Source organism: Lynx rufus, unplaced genomic scaffold, assembly GCF_022079265.1.
Source record: "Lynx rufus isolate CCGP_SWC_20201006 ecotype Redwood Valley unplaced genomic scaffold, mLynRuf1.p SCAF_4, whole genome shotgun sequence".
Lineage (NCBI taxonomy): Eukaryota > Metazoa > Chordata > Mammalia > Carnivora > Felidae > Lynx > Lynx rufus.
This window is the reverse complement of record NW_025814856.1, coordinates 100,758,114-100,779,848: the sequence shown is the minus strand read 5'-3', so window position 1 is coordinate 100,779,848 and position 21,735 is coordinate 100,758,114. Positions and strand designations below refer to the sequence as shown.

Sequence of the window (21,735 nt, the reverse complement as noted above, 5' to 3'; positions counted from 1 at the left end):
GGGGTATAAACAATGTCAATTAGATCTGATAATGTACTACAGTTATACAAATGTTAACACTGGGCAAAGGTAACTTAACACCGCCCCCCCCCCCCGTACGTATCATTGCAACTTCTTATAAATCTATAACGAATTCAAAATAAAGTTAAAAAAAAAAAAAAACCTGAACCAGCATAAAATATTTTCCCAGTAAACACAAACTTCTTGTTTTGATAGGAAACATTTTACTTTAACAACTGTATTGTGTAAGATATTACTGTGTTGTACTAGGGGAGGAAAGTGCAAGCATTACTTGTAGCACTACACACAGGCACACAGCTAATCTCGTTAGTGTCTACAGACCTATTCAGTTCAAGTGATCTCTAATGTCATGCACATTAGAATACTTGATGCAAGACAGCATGACTTACAGTATAACTATCGATTGGTAATTAAGTCAAAATACCTCTTTTAAAAATTATATATAATTACATTTGTTTCAGCTTAAAACTCTAGTATGGACAACTTTAAATTTAAAAGAAAGACATATTAATGCAGAATTATACAGAATTGAATAGATCCAAAAGCCAGAAGAACTGGAAGAAGCTATTACAAATTTTATGATGAATGGAAAATGTAATTTACTAGAGCAGAGCAAAATGAGAAAGCTGTTTGGTTTTGTGCCAATTATTAATTTATAGCCGCTCTGCTCCAAATTCACCAAAAGCCTACTTTGTGAAATGGACCTGGGCCCTTTAAATACTTTCCTTCTGCCTGCTGGCACAATGCTACACTTTGTCAGTAGAGGGCACAGGGGAGACACTGCCTGGGTAAAGGGCTCTGCCTCCTGGCGCTTGATCTAGCAGGGCGCCTCCAGAACTCTCAGCTCACACAGTGCCTGGTGGCCAAACCACCAGTAACCAACAGCTCCCCTCTTCAGTGAGGCATCTCCCTGTATACAGCTTGGGTGCTAATTTCCGGCAAGTTCAAAATGACAGATTTCTAGCAAGGTCTGCCAGCACGGCACCACGGCAACTTCTCTGTCATCCAGTGAGTTATAGCTGTGCCCCCTCCAGCAAGGTCTGGATCTAAGCTCTTACTTAAGCTTAGTGGAACATTTTCATGGGTATTTCTTAGGAGTGCTGTTGGCAGCCCTAACTTTTCACGTTATGTGGCCAATAATTCTTTTAGGTTTAGATTTCTACAAGATCCAAATATCTTGCCAGGTCTAATTTGTACTTTCTAGCGAAATGGGTCTAAAGCAAATATTCTTTTTATTTGGAAGATGGAGAAAGTAAAGAATAAACTATGAAACATAACAAAGGTGATAGAGCAAATCAGTGGACAGAGTCCAAAACTAAAAATATATTGACTAAATTCAGTACTTTATTCATAAAACTACAGTATACCACTTCCCTACCAAAACCATCACCTGATAAACTTTAAGTGGATAAAAGTATAACAACCACACATTCTGGTTGGTTAGAGGATCGTCCTGGTTCATTACCACTGTTCTCACATTTCATCCAGTTTAAAATGTGTCCTGAATTTTGTCACTTTTTACCAAAATATTAGCAGTTGCATTAAGACAGCTGGGGTGGTATTGGCATACCTCCATTTTGTACTTCCGACTTCAGCCAGTCGAGTCTAGTAGTGACAGAGATGCAACAAAGACAAGCTCTCAGTTTAAGTGGTTAAATCTGGAAGATGACTATTAATAATTCACAACTCCTGCCTAACCCTTTCCTGATGCAGTATAAGTAACATATTCTTTTTGAAGACAGCATGCAAGGCCTGACTGATAAGCAAGTGCACTCAGACACAAACGCTCCAGATTCATAACTTCCTGGTCCAGAGTAGACCGAAATTCACTCTCTTGGAGGTAAAATATCTGACATTATTGTCAGTGCTACTCAAATTCTGTTAAAAAGCTCAACATCATTTTTACAGTGATAATACAAATATGTTTTGGTGTAGTGCCAAAGAAACAGAGATTATTAAATTTAGAGACTCTTAGAGAAGGAATGTACGGTATTTGTAATTAGTTGTGGTGCGTATGTAATTTATAACTGTGCCCAAACTGTGATATTCTAATCAGAACAGTACCTGTTGTTAAAACTAACACTTCTTACGAATCTGTAGTTTCACAGTAAAAGTAATCCACAAAATTCTGTAACAAGGCTGACACTGAATGCAATGCTTCAGCACAGTTGTATCAACTTTCTGTTTGTGCTGCCTATTATCTACAGATGTAAAGGCGTGCCTGGGTGGCACAGTCGGTTAAGCGTCCGACTTCAGCTCGGTCATGATCTTGGGGTCCCTGAGTTTGAGCCCCGCGTCGGGCTCTGTGCTGACAACTCAGAGCCTGGAGTGTGCTTTGGATTCTGTCTCCCTCTCTCTCTCTGCCCCTCCCCTGCTCACACTCTGTCTCTCTCAGAGATAAACATTAAAAATTTAAAAAATATTGGAGCTTTAAAAAAACTAACTTGTACATCAACCTAAGAGTTCTACAATAATATTGAACATTTTTGTAAACAAGTTTTTAAATTCTGGTTGCATTTTGTTCAAATCAGTAGGAATTCTTTATGAGACAAAGAAGCAAAAAGTTTAAGCTTTTAACTTACAACAAATGGCATTTTTAAAAAACAAAGTTTGTGAACAAGAAGATTGAAATTTGTTGCTACTAAAAGAAACATTAAATTTTAAAAGCACAAACAGCATATAAGATTTAATTCTGAAATTCCATCATTACATATCTATTACAACTTTTGACAGCCATCTTTTAAAGGAGCTATTTATAAATGGATATATTTATACTCACACTAAAATGGATAAAAATTGAAAAGGCCTATGATTTTCGAGCATCTAAATTTGGCAAAACATTCAAAATGATCATAAAGACAACTTATCTGACAAGGTCTGTCTTGTAAAAAGATTTGTCAAAGAAAGTTACTCTAAATGGAGATTAAAAGATAGTACCTGTTACAATATTTGGACTTAAATAGTGATACCTTAAAGTACAAAAAAAAAAAAAAAACAGGTTAATTTGAGAAATCCTCCATTGAGCAGAATTACCTTTAGCTCCTTTGATATCTCAGTACCTACAGAAAGATGTTTTTCTCAAAGAAGTCAACAATTCAAAGCTGTTAATGATAAAATGTAACTTTGAAAAGGCTTGCAGGCAATTTTAAGGAAAAATTTTAAATAACAAAACAATATTGCCAAAATTGTGTTCTTCAGGAAAAAAGTGACACAGTATTATAGACAGAAACAGCTAAAAAGAAAGGATATTACTATATCCCAAGAGTTATTATCCTACTTATGTTCTTTTTGTATTGTTCATATAATCACTATAAGGGGGGGGAGGTGCCTTAAAGTAAACAGATACATATAATTTTTATATTTTGAAAATTTATTTTTGGAAAGTTTTCATAAAGAACTATTGTATAGGTCTATCAATAAAAGCCAAATTTGTAGGTCAATAAATATACCTTTTATATATGTGTATGTGTGTTGTACAATTTTACTTTAATGCTTTACACCCAGGTGTCCCACTTTTGACAAATTATACAATACAAAAAAAACACTTGCACATTGAAAAAGGCCATAATGTTTCTAGCCACAGGTAAAAAATGCCATGCCATTCCCTTTTTTCAAACTAGATAATCATCTAATGTTCAAAACAAAATTTCCACAAAATTTCCAAATTTTTACTTTGATCTTTTTCAGGTCAAAGGATGACCTTTAAATTTTTATTAAAAGTACACTGTTTTAGTAAGAATCACAAATATTAACTCAAAAACAATAATGTATTTTGGTAGCTATCTGCCTTGAAAGATTGTCAACTCCAGAAAACAAAGATTATACCTGGTGAAATTTTTTATGATTATGAATTATCAGTGTCTACAGTGGTATATGAAACATGGCAAGCATTAATATTTACAGAATGAAATGAATTTCTTAAATTAAGACAAGGGCACTTGCACAGAAGATCTGACAATGATAGTGAAAACAGTAAGCCTGAGACAACCATTCAAAATTCTAAGCAAGTTAACATAAAAGAATGTATGTTGCATCAATTCCTTAATTTCTAAAATAAAGTCAAATAAAAGTCCACATACTGGGTTTGATACATTTATAAATAGTAAACAACCAAGCGAAATTTCCCCTAAACTGACTAATCAAGAAAAAATACACTTACCAAAGAAATTATTTTAAACACTATTGAGGGGAAACCCATAAAACCTTCAAAAATGGATTAAACCTGTATACAAGAAAATAGAAAAAAAAGTTCTACTTTAAAATTAGTGAAAACATTTAAAATCCTTTAAATGGCAAGAACATTTGATATAGATATACATATTTATATGAGACAATACAAACAGGAAAATTACTAGCTGCAACATGAAAAGACAAAACACTATTTCAGATAAAAATTTTTTTTTAGTTTTTTTAATATATATTTTTTTAACGTTTATTCACTTTTTGAGAGACAGAGACAGTGTGTGAGCAGGGCAGGGGCAGAGAGAGAGGGAGACACAGAATCCGAAGCAGGCTCCCGGCTCTGAGCTGTCAGAACAGAACCCGACACGGCCCGACACGGCCCGACACGGCCCAACACGGCCACCTGACACACCGACACGGAGCTTGAACTCAGGAGCCATGAGATCATGACCCGAGCCGAAGTCGGATGCTTAACTGACTGAGCCACCCAGGCGCCCCTATTTCTGATAAAATTGAAACAAACTTTTCTGAAATTCATTCAACAGCCTTTCCAGATATAAGGATCTTCTGCCATCATGTGGAAACTTCTGAAATTACACTTCACAAAAAATACCAGTATCTCTTCTGATACTGGAAAATTCCAGTCTCTCGGTAGAGGATTTGTTTCCCAATATTAGAATCCAGTTATAAACAAGATACATATTCTTAGAAGAATTTAGTGAAAATGATTATGCACAGTTGCTCTTAGCTCCTCTCTTCTTCCTGAGAGAAGATGGTGTTGACTGCGGCTTAAGGAAACTGCATGACGGACACTCAACCTCTTTTTTGTTTCCAAGATTCTTAGCAATTATGGCTATCCTAGGTCTCTTGCAGTTCATGATCTTAAATTCCTTAAATATTTGTTCCTCACCTCTTCCCCACTTTAGGCACTTTAAAAACTATCTTCAATGGAAAAGGAAACAGGAATATAAAACTACTTTAACTTGTCCTGAGTAATTAAGAACCACACATGTTGGTTATAAATTTTATAAAGACCAAAAGCTTAGTAACAGCTACACGGCAACAACAACAACACAATTATAAACTGTACCTACATTCATATGCCTAATGACTGATCAATATATCTAGACAAAAACATGAATTAAACTGCTTGGACTAAGCCTAGTACCCTATGAAATTTAACACTGAATTCTTATGTATTTATGAAATACAATTTAAGAATTTTCGTATCAGGGTAAAAAACTTTGCATAACTCTTAATCTTTATAAAGGCTACACACATTCAACTGATTAATTTTTTAATCTAACTATGGCTATTAGTATGTTTGGTCTTCATCTGAAATATAATCACACAAATTTTCTTTTGGGAAAAAAAAGACAAGATTCACTGAACATTTTTTATAAGCAAAACACTGTCCCAGGAGCTTTAAAAAGTACACAAAGATATAGGTAAAACAGAATTTTTGTCCTCAAGGGATTTACCATCTACTAGTGCCAAAAGAACGTGCATAAATAACTATACTACAATGTTGAAACATTATCAAAACAAAAATGCCAAAAAAAGAATGTTTTAGGAAATTAGAAGATAGAGTTTTGCTATACACTGAAGAATTAATTAAGAAAGAGTAGATATGAAAGTACTGAAGCTGTTGTAAAAGATGTTTTAGGATTTGGCCATACGGAAAAAAGAAAACATTTAGACCAAATGAATAGTGAAAGTCAAAACAACTTTAAGTCACATTTAGAGAACAGCACTCAGTCAAATGTGACTGGATCATAGGCTACATGGTAGAGAATATTGAGATTCAAGCCAGATTTTGCAGAGTTTCAAACTCTAGGTTAAAGAGAGGCCAATGGGAAAACAATGATGATTTTTGACAAAAGCAATGATATGGTCAAAGTTGTGTTTTATAAGCTGACAATTAAAAGAGATGAGGCAAGATTATTTATGATATTGCTATAAACATCTAGAGGTAATGAGAATGCAAATAGGTAAGGGTTCTGATATGGTAATAGGAAACAAAATCAACAGAATTTAGCAACTAATTGGATATAGAAGATAAGAGAGAAAGAATTAAGAAAAATGAAATCACAAAATTTGTTTTTAGCACCGTCAACAAATCTTGCCTCCTTCCTACCCCACACCAGAGGTTAAGTAGCTAGCATTTATTGAGAACTAATTATGGCTCAAGGCAACCGTTGTGAATACATTATCTTACTGACTCCTTAACCTCAGAGGTAACTACTGCTGGTATTCCCATTTTACTGATGAGGAAACAGGCTTGGAGTGGTTAATCAAATTATCCAAGGTCACAGGGTATGTGACTGGACTAGTCAATGTCAGATAATCATTAAAGTGTTACTGATAACAGTTTACAATGGAATCTCCCACAGGGAGATTTTTAATGTTTGTGAGAGAGAGACAGAGCGAGCAGGGGAAGGGCAGAGAGAGGGAGACACAGAACCCAAAGCAGACACCAGGCTCTGAACTGTCAGCACAGAGACCAACACAGGGCTCCAACTCACGGACCACCAGATTGTGACCTGAGCAAAGTCGGACACTTAACCTACTGAGCCACCCAGGTGCCCCGGGGTAAAAGAAACTCAAAGATAAAAAGATCTTTAGAATACAACAGAATGGATCCCTATGAAGGAACATCAAGAGACAAGGCAGATACACTGAGTAGAAAACTGCCTAATCATTGATGCAATTGGCTGAAGGAGTTTTCCTCCTGTACTCATACAGGTTTTTGCCCTACTGCCCAAAGACCAACATTTCCAGCTGCTATTCTTTAAGGTACAATGTGTCTCATACTATCTTACACAGTCTTGTAGCCAACTTAATAAACTCCCTAAAGATACTGACCATGTATTAATCTCTGAATCCCCTGAAAATGAGTAGGCATTGAATGAATGAGTGAACCAATAAACTCAGATGGGCTGCTTCCATCTAGTCCTCCCTGACATCGTGTGACCAACATCCTCACGCAATTCAAGGCCCATATTTGGAACAATTTCTGATTCTTTACTTCCCTTCCAGTTTTTGACCTTAATAATGTCCTCTGGACTATCCCTCAATACACTCAATTTGTAAAGACCATAGCAAAACAAATGTTTGGCTCTATTTTTGTACAAAAGGCTTTTCTCCTAAATCCCAGGACATTTCCAAAGGTTCCCTAACCCACTGACTACTCCTCCAGTTGTCAAGGAAAGGCTTTACTTTCCAAGGGACCCAACAGTACCCATGTTCAATCGAGAGAGGATTTTCCTTTGACTGACTATCCAGTAGGCTGTGCAAAGGATCTAAAAGATGCAGCCAAGTTCCCAATGCTCTCAGCTTTGATTTGGGTATAACTTTCCCAGAGAAACAATGTAACAAATAGTAGTTAGGCTCCCCAGACAGCCTTGCAGAAAAAGTCTATTTAACCACAGAGCAGTTAGAATATTACACAACAGCAAATACATTTTATGTTTTCACTATAAATATACCATGTTTATGCTATATTATGGACTAAAGAGATGTTTACGGCTAATTCTGGTTAACACCATTTTAAAATCCACAAAAGGAGGACACATTATCATTAGTATCTTCCAAGTATTAAGCAGAGCAATAAACTACTGGGAATCAAACTACAGAGAGTAGAAAGCTAACAAACATAACTAAAAAGCAACGTATACATCTACTACTATGACTACAAAGATAAAACAAAAAGAAAAATAAAATATTAGGAATTGGGATACAGTTTGCTTTTAAGATAGAAAAAAACTAAAAAACTTTTTAAACTTTGGATAACTTCACACTAGCCCAGTGAATATTTAAGAAAATATAGTTTAAAAATATACTGTAGTTCAATCTTACTATATGAACACTGCCACCTCCTTAATTTAGGGTGTAGAGCACATTTTGATAGCATTTAGTTGAAAAGAATAGAACTAAAATAATCTGGTGTGTCTCACTCATCAAAAGTGCCAAATCTGAATTTGTTCTTCACATCAAACAGAAATTAAATTTTATTCTTTTTAGACACACGCCATCGACATGTGTAGACACACCCTATTTAAAACAAATTTGATGTTTGCAAATGCAGGTTTACACAAAGAAACAAATTATGGGCTGATTATTCACCACAAAAGGATTCACAAAGAATTCCCTTACTTAATAGTAAGTTTGCCAGTATATTTAAAGTATAGTTACATTAAAAAAAAAATCGATTTATAAACAACTTTTCAAAAATATAGTATAAAAGTAGTTACAAAAGTATCAAGCTTCAGAAACTTCTATCACTACAATCTTTGTCCCCAAATCTTGACAAATCTAGAAGATGAAACTGATAGATTAAATACAATAGCTGAAAATGGCATAGAAATATATATTTTTAAATAGTTCTTAATTATATACTTTTGTAACTATCCTAATAATAATCATTAAACTACCAAATTCTTCTTTAAAACTATACGCAGAGGCTGGCATAGTTAATATGGCTAAAGGTGGCCCAGAGCAAACAGTCCAGCTGCCTTCTTTATGCAGGTAAAGCAGCATCTGTACAAAAGAAGAAAAATCCAGAGGTCCCAATAAGCATCGTAGTTTTTGCTTTGTTTTCCTTTGCAGTGTTCTAAGTGCCCTGAGATATAGAAGACAATATGTAGGGAAAGGAAATCCAAATTTGATGATCCAAAAATGGAGCATTTTGGACATTTGGGGAAGCAGGAAAGATCCTAACGCCCCCAAATGGCCATTACTGGCTAATTTCTTCTGTTCTGTTCAGAGTGCACCCTAAGATCAAAGCCAAAAGCCCTAGCATCTCCACTGAAGACCAAACAGATGTTGAGTAATCTGACAGCAAAAAAAAAAAAAAAAAAAGAAAAAAGAAAAAAAAAAACAGCCTCACAATAAGGTAGTGAGGCTAAAAAAAAGAAAAAGAATTTAGCCAGTAGGGAAAACTTGATGGTACAAAGGAGATAGCTTGTTGCCTAAAAAAAGAAAAAAAGAGGAAGAGGAAGAAAGTGAAGAGGATGACAGGAGGAGGGGGAGATGGAGGGGTTTGAGGATGAGCAGAGGATAGAGAAAACGAGGATGAGCGGAGGATAGAGAAAACTGAGTATCTCCACATGAATTCCAGAGTGAAGAAAACATGGTATAGACCTCTCTGTCTCTACCCTCATTAGATTTAATTACAAAATTAGAACAGAATCATACTGCACTTTCTAAAAGCATCCTGGAAGTATTAACTGATTTACATGAATGAAGTAGCCAAGGGTTTTAGAGCACTCAGACACTATTATCAAAGTTATACATGTTTCCAATTTTTTTTAAATAAGTTTTTCTCACTCTGCACATCTTGCTCTTAGCTTTGTAAAGGCATTTAAAGATGTTCATGGTATTTTTTATAAGCAGTATTAACTGGGGTCATTGGCTAGGAATCCTGAGCTATCAATGTATGTACCCATTGCTTATGAAATGGCTAAGTAACATACACAAACTATCAGGGCCCATGCTGGGAAGTGTGAGGCAGTGAACAAGATGCCTTTTGGAGGAGTCATGGTTTAGAATGTGTGCTATGAAACTAGGCCCACTGATGCTACATGCTGACGTTGTTGTGGTTGTTTTGGGGTAAATGTATATATGTATTTGCCATGCCATCTACTGCCAGTCTTAGTTTGGAAGGGGGAAAGTCTCTATGAGAAGTGTATGTATTTTTTATTCAGTGGGATAGTTTTTAAACAAGCTGTAGGTCTCCTCACCTTCAGCAAAATGAAAAGTCACTGCATCAAAGTCCAGAAACCTTTGTTACTTAAACATACAGTATATAATATTCTATTTTTATTTGTTTATAATAATGAAATCTTTTTGAAGGAAAATAAAACATTTATGTGTGTATTTAAGTTCTATTCAAATAAAGCATAAATACTTATTTTTTGAGAGCACAGAAGTCAAAATGCAGTTTATTTTGGAAATGCTTCCAAGCTCTAGTGATTTACAAGTTGAGAAGAGCAAAAACTTGTAAATAAGATAAATATGATCCTCCCTTGGGAATCAAGCTAATTAAATCAACACACAATGGGAAATATCTGAATTCTCTCAGGCCCAGATGACAAATTAGGTAGCTGAATCTATTAGCACATTAATAGCAATAATAATAATAAAGCTTTGACAGAAATAAAGTGCTTACAATGAAAATAATAAAATAATAAACTATTCAGAGGGGGCAAACTTGCTGATATGCGTTCAGCACTATCCAGGAAAAAAAAAAGCAGTGAAGCAATAGAACCCACGATGTTTTCTGCTGCAGATACAGTGAGGCCTGATGAAAAATTTCTCAGGCCTACCCACTTCCCATTATTTTAATTCCATGTTTACCAGGCAACCTTCTAAATACTAATTCAGTTTCCCAGAAAGCTTAATAGAGGTCCACAATCCTGCACTTACAATTCTGATGTCAAAAAAGTTTCAAAAAAACAAAAGCTTTTTCAGAACTTATCAGGCAACAAATCTTAACCTAAATGGACATGAGCCCTTTATTTATTCTATTTAATATTAACTGTCAAATATTTTACTATAGAAATATTAACATATTTGATTACAGGTACGATCCCAGATTCCACTGGAGTATTTCATAAAATTCAGTCATACTCCTTATTACCTTTCTAAAAAATCTAAAAAATTCTGAATTCTGAGATCTCTGTAAAAGAGATCCCTGGGTCGGGGCACCTGGGTGGCTCAGTCGGTTAAGGGGCCGACTTCGGCTCAGGTCGTGATCTCGCTGTCCGTGGGTTCGAGCCCCGCATCAGGCTCTGTGCTTGTGGTGACAGCTCAGAGCCTGGAGCCTGTTTCCGATTCTGTGTCTCCCTCTCTCTCTGACCCTCCCCCGTTCATGCTCTGTCTCTCTCTGTCTCAAAAACGTTAAAAAAAATTAAAAAAAAAAAAAAAGAGAGAGATCCCTGGGTCTAAATATAAATATTCTGACTCCTGGAAAAGAAGAGCCCCCTTCACCAGTCCCCATTCCCCCACCCACAGAAATGAATATTCTGGTTTATACTTCAATCATCATTCTGATTCATACTTCAATATTTATAAATTTAGTTAGTATGAGTCTGATGCCAACATCTCTGATCGTCTCTGGGTATATTGGTATGTTGGTACACAAAGTCCAATTCCAGACCTACAAGATCAATCACCAGGAATTATAATCACAATCTTGGGGAGCACATTCCTACCTGGAATCTCTGTCCTAAACCTACTGGCTTCCAAGCCACCAAGTTAGCCCACTCACCAGTCTTCATCCTCTCTGACTGACCTACTAGCAGACAAACCAACAGTTAACCAATCTCTCCTCTCAGTCCTGTCAGCCTGGTACAACTTCTACAATACTTGGAAAAAAGAAAATGTGAAAAATTAAAATACAATAGATTTTTAACAGTTATTAAGTAGCAACTGAATTTTGATCAAATTAAGTTACTGGAGAATCAATGAATAGTTAAGTATGATTTCTAGGAAATTAAGCAGGAGAAGATTCTTCATGTTGTTTAAAAAAAAAAAAAACTTTATGCCAGAAAATGGCCCTGATGATTCTTTTCTGATTTCAGTTTAGAGCACTAACAATTCTAAAATAGGTCTTCTAGTGGTTAGTAACTAGATAAGGTTTAATTTTGAGCCTACATATTTTTTTTTTTACAATACTTGATAGTTTTCAGTGTACAGGTTTGTATATCCTTTGTCTGAATTATCTCTGAGTATTTAATATTTTTTATGGTAAGCAGTATTTTTAAATCTTAATTTCCAAGTTTGCATTGCTAGTATATAAAAATACAGTTAATTTTTGTGTATTGATCATGTTATCATACAACCTTGTTAAACTGACTTACTAATTCCAGATTTTTTTGTAGATTCCATCAGACTTTCTACATAATCATATTGTCTGTGAATAAACACAGTTTTCTTCCTTTTTTCCAATCCAGATACCTTTTATTTCTTCTATCTTATTTCATTGGCCATTTACAATGTTGAATAGTTTTTTTCATTGCATTTACAAAACTGGATCTGGAATCTGGAAAATATGAGGTTCAAGGAAGAAAAGTATAATCATCCTTAACCATGACACCAAAAGATAAACACTGTTTCTGTTTAATTATATCATGAACAGATTTCCATGCCGTTAATGCTTCTGAAATGCTATTGCTAGCTGCATACTAACCCATCCATCATATGGCTATGCTATCATTTCATTCTTCCTCCATCATTGAATATCTACACTGCTTTAGATTTTTCATTATTACCATATACATGCAGCACAATTAACATCCTTGTATATAAATCATAGAATGATCTCATATTAGAGTCCCTTTTACCCATTATTTTATTAAAGCTGTTAGTGTTTTCACTATCCAAGCTAATAAGTGTTTTATATTAATGCTGTTAATCATATATCACATTAATTCCAAATATATTCCATTTGCCTTTTTAACTTTCTAAAATTAAGAAGTTCTTAATTTTATATTAATTTTAACTGTATTACAAAAACAAAATGTACCATTTGCAACTACATGGATGGAACTAGAGGGTATTATGCTAAACAAAATTAGTCAGAGAAAGACAAGTATCATATGACTTCACTCATCTGAGGAATTTAAGATACAAAACAGATGAACATAAGGGAAGGGAAGCAAAAATAATATAAAAACAGGGAGGAGGACAAAACATAAGAAACTCTTAAATATAGGGAACAAACAGAAGATTGCTGGAGGGGTTGGAGGAGTGGGGATGGGCTAAATGGGTAAGGAGCATTAAGGAATCTACTCCTGAAATCACTGTTGCACTATATGTTAACTAACTTGGATGTAAATTAAAAAATAATTTAAAAAAATTAAAAACATTAAATCTTAAAAAAAACAAATACAATGTTTTTGTTTTGTTTTTTTCTTACCCATTCTATTACTATAAAAACATATTACCCTAAAACCAACAGAAAAGATTAAACAGAAAATCAGTGTTACCATAAAAGTGTAAATAAGTTAAGCCAATTTGATACAGTTTTAACTCATCTAATATAAGCATATCTTAGAGGTAAAAATATGTATTGGTCCATCCCTATCTTCAAGGATAAAATACTATTCTTACTGAGACCACTGAGGCCTAAATAAACCTTCCAAAAATTACAGAAAAATGTATGTGCCCAACTTTAACAACAGTTTAACAGATGTATCGTAGCAACTTCCATTCTCATTTCATTACTGAAAAAAATTTTGAGAAAGAAATGTGTGGCAACTAGCATCTTGGGCTAATAAACTTAAAAATAAATCATTATGTAACAATAATTAAACTTTTATTTATTATGCTAGAGGTGTAGAAGATAAAAATATGATTAAGAAGCTTCTCTTTCCCTTAGGAAAAATACAAAAACTGGAGGAAGAATCAAATATACAAATAACCTGTTGCAAGCAAACAAGCAAAATTCAAAGGAAAAACACCAATAAACATTTTATGTTGCAAAAGTTTAATATTTTTTCGAAACATTAATTTCATGAGGTAAGAGCACAAGATTTTTGTCCTATCTAGCTGTGTGATACCAAATAGGTTATTTTACTTATGTAAGCCTTAGTTACTTTATCTTTAAAAATGAAAGAATGGAGGTTCCAGTTTAAGATGGCAGACTGGAGAAATCCTAGCAGCAGCAGCAGCAGCGTATTTCTTATTTCCTCCCCTTCAAAACCTCCTTAACCTGATAGTAAGAATTTCTAGAAGGAGTAATCCATAATGACTAAAGAACAATGGAGCCATTACCAGCCAAGAGATTTCAATACATTTCTCATGACAGAAAGCAGGTAGCAGAGTATAGCTCATAAAACAGTGCAGATACAGGGAGCCAAAGCTTAGAATACAGAACAGAGAATATAGCTGAAGATGAAGCCAAACCACCAGAACCAACTGAACACAAATAAAGGTAGGTAAAGAAACTAGGAGTGAGAAGCAAATCTAAGGGAGATTAATTGAAAGTCTAACCCTGAAAGTAAGTTTCCAATCAACAAGCCTATCTGTATGCAGAATTCTGTTTCTTACTGCTTTATTTGTAAATAAGGACAGATGACCAAAATTCACAAGGTATTTGAGACATAATAATGAAATAAAATGAAAAACGTTCAATTACAGAGATAAATAAGTAATAAAAAATATTGCTTTTTATTATAACCATACTATACTAATTTTTAACCATGTGCGTACATTACCTTGACTTTTTTTAAGTGCATTAACTGAAAATAAAAAATGAATTTATTTTAGCAATCCGAAGCTCCCTTTCAGTCAATTCTAATACTCTCTATGTAAAATTTCAGACATTTATTCTTCTTAAGCAACTGTAAAATATATTTCAAAAAAAAATAGTATGTTAAACCAGTAAACCTATGCATATACAATCCTTTATCTTCTTAAATTCTGTGCAAACATTTATTTTAAATTTTTAAGACTGTGTGTTATGTATACACACACACATACGGATCTATTTTCTTTTCTTTATTTTTTTAGGGTGCCTGACTGGCTCACACAGTAAAACACCTGACTCTTGATCTTGGGGTCGTGAGCTCAAGCTCCACATTGGGTGTAGAGATGTATTTTAGAACCATAACCACTAGCATATTAATATTATTATACTACCATTATTTTAAGCCTGAAAAATCAAATAAATTTTAAATCATTTAGATAAAAGAAATACACCTCTATGTTTCAGTAATGTCAATACATGCAATATTGATCAAATTGGGATTTTTAAAATACCTTTAGCTATTTATAACACAAGTATTGTTATAACACATCTCGTGACATCAATAAAAGTTAAATATTCCTAAATAAAACAACATCTTAAAAGCATCACTACAAAGCCAAATACCTCAGAAAGGGGAAAAAATTTTATGTTCCAAAGATAGACAGTTTCATATCCTCTCCTTTATCCCCTGTTCCACATTAGATAAGGATCGCAATATGGCTAAAAATTTTTAAAAGGTAAAGCTTAATGAAGAAAACATACATCACCGTTCAATAAACCATCACCATCCAATAAACCATCACAAAAACACTATATTGAGGAACTTGCTGAATGAACAGCACAACTGAGAAGTTCACAAATGACTCTCTCTTACTTCGTAGATGCATCCCCCAACATCTACGATCCATCTATGGAACAGAGGATTCCTTTTCTTCTGCAAGCTCAAACACAAACCACAAATCGGGATGTTAATAAGCGACAAAATGAGGTCCCCAAATCAGGTAAGAAAGGCATACAATTATAAAAACTGCAAAATACCATTCAAGCCTAATTATCCTAAGTTAGGGAAACTCTAAATATAGGTGACATGCAACTTAATCATACATTTTTTATCTGATAATCTACTTCAAAGTTTTAAGACAAGGATATTGTGAGTTACAAATGGATGGTTACATGAACTCTGAAGCACATCCTCTTCTCAAATACAACAAAATAAAACAAAAAAGCAAAATGTTAGATAATATCTAGACCATCATACAAATCTACACAATTAAACATAAGGACAAAAGTACATTCCTGTGCAGAAGAGGCCAGAACCAACCAACTGCAGAAGAAAAGAACTAAACAGTTCCAGCACTATACTACTACCTTCTTTCTCTTAACTCCTAAATGTTAGTGGTCTATTTCTGCCTACCTTTGCCCAGGTTTTACCCAACCTGGGCACTTTCAACCATACCTTTGAACGACCAGCTAACTACAGATAATGAATTCCAATTCTCTATCTCCAGCCACAACCTGTCTCCTAAGTATGAGACTTATACCTCAGAACATTTCCACCTGACTGTCCCACCAAAATGCTTAACACAAAACGTACCATACTGTACTCATTCTTCATCTGCCCTTTCTACAGACCTACTCTGGTTACTGGTATCATGTTCGAAAACCTGAGAGTTATCCATTCTATTTCCTCTTCTTTCATTAATCTTCCATCAGTCACCAAGTCAAGTCCCATTCTACATTATAAAGGATAACACTTAAATCCACACTCCCCATTCTCAACACCTGTCTTTGTTCGGGCACATATATATTTGGGATTACAACATCTCTCCTAATAATACTCCCTACCTTCAATCTGACTCATCCTTCATCATTCCTTTATATTGCTGCTAAAGTGATCTTTCTAGAATATAATTCCAATCATTTCACCACTGCTTAAAATCTTTCAGGAATTCCAAATAATCCTAAAATTCAGGGACTCCTAAAATCCTTAGGAGAATATCCTGGCTCTTGCTACCTCTCTAACTTTATCTCTTCCTAATCTCTCATATATGACACTAAATTCTAAATACATCGCTGCAAATCCTAGAAAAAGTCATACTGTTTCTGACCTCAATACCTCTGTATATGTTATTCCCACTTTTGAGAAAGTCTTTTTCTTGACATGGTAACTTTGACTTGCTCAAGACTCAACTAGACATTATATGTGGACCTCAACCGTCTCCACTCCCTACTTGCTCCCATCGCATTTAACAGACACTTTCATACTGTATTAGAATTTTTTTAATGTTTATTTATTTTTGAGAGACAGAGTGAGCAGGGGAGGGGCAGAGAAGGGGGAGACAGAGGATCTAAAGCGCACTCTGTGCTTACAGCAGTGAGCCTGATGCAGGGCTCGAACCCATGAACCAAACCATGAGATCGTGACCTGAGCTAAAGTCAGATGCTCAACCGACTGAGCCACTGAGGCGCCTCTCTACTGTATTACAATTGTCTAATATACGCTACTAAATTTTGGACACCATGAAAATAAAATACAATTATTATTCATTTTTGTGTGCCACAATGCCTAGCACTTTGCCTGGCAATAATAAGATCGATATTGTGATCGATAATGTGATCGATAACTACTTATAGAATGTGTAAGCAAAAAGAAACAACTTCTTTCCAGAAATAACCTCTACTATAAACATATCCCAACAGACTCACAGCAAAACAGCTACTTAGGAAAAACAAAGAAACCTGACAAGAAAACAATGTACATAAACAAATGGGGCAGAAAAGGAAAAATTAAACACACAGAGTCTGTTCAGAGTGAGTCCTGACAGCAGTTTATCACTCTTCATCTCACATTCTATAACAACCATGTTTTACTTGCTATTTAATCTTCAACGTTTATTCTGATTTCCCAGAAAGTAAGTGGTGAATAGTCCTTCTCGCCACAACAGGGCAGACAGAGAGGGGGGAAAAAAAGGAAAGTATTACCTAAATCAGTTATTCTTCAAAACTGAGCAGTTAGAACTTTAAAAATGCAATAATAAGTAAGACCCCTCATCTACCCAGCCCCAATTCCACTGCTAAGAGTTGCCTCCTAAAAGATCTGAGGTAAGATTACAACACACATTCTCCCTAACAGATTCCCAACAACTCTTCCTGAACCTACATTTTTTTTTCTCTTATGGTAAGATATTATATAAATTCACTATTTTCTCTGTATGTAAGCATATACATTTTTATCCTTAGAAAACATGAAACACTTTCCTCCTACCTTCCCCTAAGTGGTCCTTGAACAGAAAGTTCCCCAGCTGAATTCGCTCTATCATTTGCCAGTTTTCCATGATTACAAACGAAAGGAACAGAGAACTTTCCTCCTAATGCTGGGACCTCTAATATGCCTGATCCTTCCTTTCTCTTTTCCCCAGTGGTACCCATACCCAAGTTTACCCTTTAAAGTAAAGCAAATTCAGAATACATTCAAGTTCTTAAGTAATTTTAGAAATATATGAGAGAATATCAAAATCCAAAGTCCACAAAGAACAGTAAGTCTACAACTGTGTTACTCTTAGCTTGACATAAACATAAGCATCAAGCTAGTAATACTTATGCGTGCCAAATATGTAATCATCATTAACCAAAACAACAGAAACCCATGCCATAAATAGTAGCATCATATATAACATAATCATAAATCAGATATTTTGAAGAACACATAGGAGAGAAAAAAAGCCCAGAAGGCTGAAGGATAGCACTTGTTGGTATCACTGTGCTAGCCAAGTTCTATTCCCCTCCAAGTCATTAGAATCTTCTCTAGTCTTCATCCTTGGAAAAGAAAAACTACCTCTCTTGGCAGAATCCACCCTACCCCCCTTCTAACTCCCAGACTTGAGAAAGACTGAGCTGCCTTGAAACTGTGAGAATTATTACTTTACCCAAGTAGTTAGATCACTAGGTTTAAACTAATCTTTACCCAGCTGCGAACTCATTAATTACAGGGCCCTAGCCACATTAAAATACACTTTTCTTCATTCCAAAAAAATAAATGAAAATGCTAGATCAATAATGGGGAAGAAGGGACAAGGCTTACCCACAGAAACATTCCAAGAAATAAATTCAGAGGGAATGAGGGCAATAGAAAAATCACAATGAGAACTCAATGGCAAGATCCATCGATGAATGCTAAAGTAACTGGCAAACTTTAAGGAGAAACAAAATATTTGTATATCTTCAGAGTATCCCCCAATAGATACAGTAATTTCAAAAGGGAAAAGAATAACTTTACAGTGGAGAAACTTGGCAGATAATCACTTTAACCAAGCGACCACAGTTAACATCACAAACAATAAGTCATGTTGGTATGACGTGCCCTCTGATATGATGTGTTGAGGAAAACTCATCACTGTTATGGTATCACCCTCCCACTAACGCACAACATCAATCTAATCATGAGGGGAAAAAAAAAATCAGGCAAACCCAGACTGAGAGATATTCTACAAAACAACTTACCAACATTTTTCAAAAAAGTGTCAAACACATGAAAGATAAAAGATTGAAGAACTGTCACAGACGAGAGAAAATTAAGGAGACAGGATGACTAAATGCAATGTGGGATCCTGGATTGGATCCTGCAACAGAACAAGAGCATTAGGAGATATACTGGCAAAATGTGAATAAGGCCTGTAGTTAACATCACTGTGGCAATGTTAATTTCCTTATTTTTTTAACGTTACATTCTTATTTTTGATAACTGCACCATGGTTATGTACAATGTGAATTTAATGTAAGGGGAAGCTGGATATAGAATATATGGGAACTCAGTACTGTCTCTGAAACTCTTCTGTAAGCCTAAGATTATTTCGACAGGTTTTTTTTTTTTAAAAAAAGGCTGAATTCCTGATACCAAGCCTCCTAGGTTGATCAACACATTTTTTATTTACATGGTTGTTTCTATTTTTATGCCTCTCTCCTCCAGCCTATTATCAATTTATTCTGAGTTTTTACTCTTGATAAAAAACTTCCAAGTTCTTATACTTTAGGACCTCTCAAAGTGCCCTTATATATTCTCAGCACAGTGCTAGATTCTCCTTTCTGTCCTGTCACAAACTGACTTAGCTTTAAAAATGTCACTTAAACACCCTAATTTCTTACAGATTCACTGCAATTAGCAATTTAAAAAGTGCTTATAAATAAATTTACAGACATTAATTTAGAGGTGCATAAATACTGTTATTATTTTACAGATAAAAAAATAAGACTAGGAAAAATTAAGCGATGTGAAATTTAATAAATTCCAGAACCTGAATCTGAATCCAGTTCTGGCTCCAAGACCAAGTTACCATATTAAAAGAAAGCAATTTGCATTTAAGATTCAACTTTCCTGGCTCCATGCAGTCTAATTACCTCCAACACACATGATTTTTATAAAAGTTCTAAATTTCACCATTGTCTAAATAACCATCTTGCAAACTACAATCAAGAATTCTGCGATTCAGTGAAAACGTTCTGTGTTCACTCAAACCATAATCTTTATAATTAAAAAAAAAAACCCGACATCAATTTGGCCATCAACTTTTTAAGCTTTCAAAGAATCACTTACCTCTGTTCTTTTACTAACACTGTTTCATGCTTTCAAATACCTGAGATGACATTCTAACTCCCAATCCATTCATTTATTGATATTTGCAAATCATAACTAAGGCAATTATGCTAGGCCCCTAACCCCACGAAATATTCTAAATAGCCTTACTCTAAAAAAGGGATGGGAAGTCAAAGGGCTAATCCCCAATGCACGTGTCTGAGATTTAATGCAATGGTACAGTACAGCATGCAACAAAGTAACGAAACTTGAAATTCCCGAGAAATCAACTTTCACCTAACTCTGAGCATTTTTCTCCTCCACTGCTTGCAGTTGTATCCGGTATGTTACAGTCAACTGAGAACATTATTAAGACCCGAGAAAGGGCACGGACATTTAGAAAACAGTATGGAAACAAGCCTCTAAGTCTGAAAACTACGTTACGAGAAAACCATTAATTTATTAATAGGCGCTTGCTACGTGCAAGGTACTGGAGAGGCAACAAGCTGCTTGACGGTGATTTATTCAATTTTGTAACCTCCCATCCTCATTCCTCCAGAGCCTGGCATGGGAATGAGCTCAAGACGAATTGTTTTGGAGACGCTGATATAACGGGATCTGCTCCTGCCAGGAACCGGTGGCAGAAATAGACCCGCAGGTGATGTAACTTTGGGAAGTACTGTTTGAACAGCTTTGCGCTGTTTAATTCAAACGCAACAGGCTGCCGCTGTTCGATCCTGCGTGGAGCCCGCGGGAAACCAGCAGGGACAGGAGGTCTCTCACGGGGACAAACCGGGACACCTTTGAGGGTCTGGGGCAAAGAAAAGGTGGCATTCACTTGCCTCCCATTCCTGCAAGAAACGCTGGGCCTCGTCAGAACCAACGGTCTTATGCCTCCTAAACTCGTCCTTCACGTACTGGTCACCAAGGGCTTTAAGGTCTGGGGGCAGACCCCGGTGCAGCAGCAAGATGCGCCGATACAAGGCGCGGACCCGCAAGACGTGCCCTGCCGGCATAGAGGTGAGCGTGGACTTCACACCGCGCGCCTGCGCAAAAGGACGACGCGTACCCACCCCACTTAGAAGAGGGGTCTTTGTGAACCGGCACACAAGCGGAAGAGGGCGCGCGACCTTCATCCGGTTTGGTCCGCTCTAAAATCAGGACCTTCCGGAAACCTGAGCCGCAGTGGCGGACGGGGAAATGGGCGAGTCCTTGCCTGGAGGAGGCGTGGCCTTAGTGGAGATACACCTTTGGCGCGGTTACTGAAGCCCAATTTGTTCCCGGGAGAATGGCAGCCAACCGGAGTTATGGCGTGGGCCTTTTGTTACCCCTCAGTCACGCCACACTCTCCTTTCTATTCTTCTTACCCTCGGATACAGGCCTGGGAAAGCTTTTTTCAAAGTCGGGCCCCTCCAGGAAGCCTTCCGTGGTTGGATCGACCCACTTCAGGTGTCTTCGAGTGTTTCTCTTCTCCGAGAGGGATCAGAGAGGGACTAGGATTAATATGTACATTCACGAGACCACCTACCCACATACTTTGCACAGCAATGTGCTCGCAATTTGTGCCCTGAATGTAGCCTCTTTCAAGTGAGCCCTAAACCACCAGGTTTCATTAGCTCCAGTCAAATTGGCTGAAAAATCACAGAAAAACATTTAAGTGTATTATTTCCAGGGCCACGATCCTGGAGATGCTGAATAGATAGTCTGAGAT

The 21,735-nt window shown here is 35.9% G+C and overlaps 1 protein-coding gene across 1 annotated transcript in view; it reads right to left on the bottom strand.

The window, feature by feature from the left end:
* The window catches only part of SDHAF3 (succinate dehydrogenase complex assembly factor 3), a 71,409-nt gene extending 50,369 nt beyond the window's left edge, over positions 1–21,040 (bottom strand). The window contains exon 1 of the mRNA XM_047096725.1: positions 20,867–21,040. Coding sequence (XP_046952681.1) covers positions 20,867–21,040 — 174 coding nt within the window. The remainder of the gene's footprint in view (positions 1–20,866) is intronic.
* Positions 21,041–21,735: the final 695 nt, after the last annotated feature.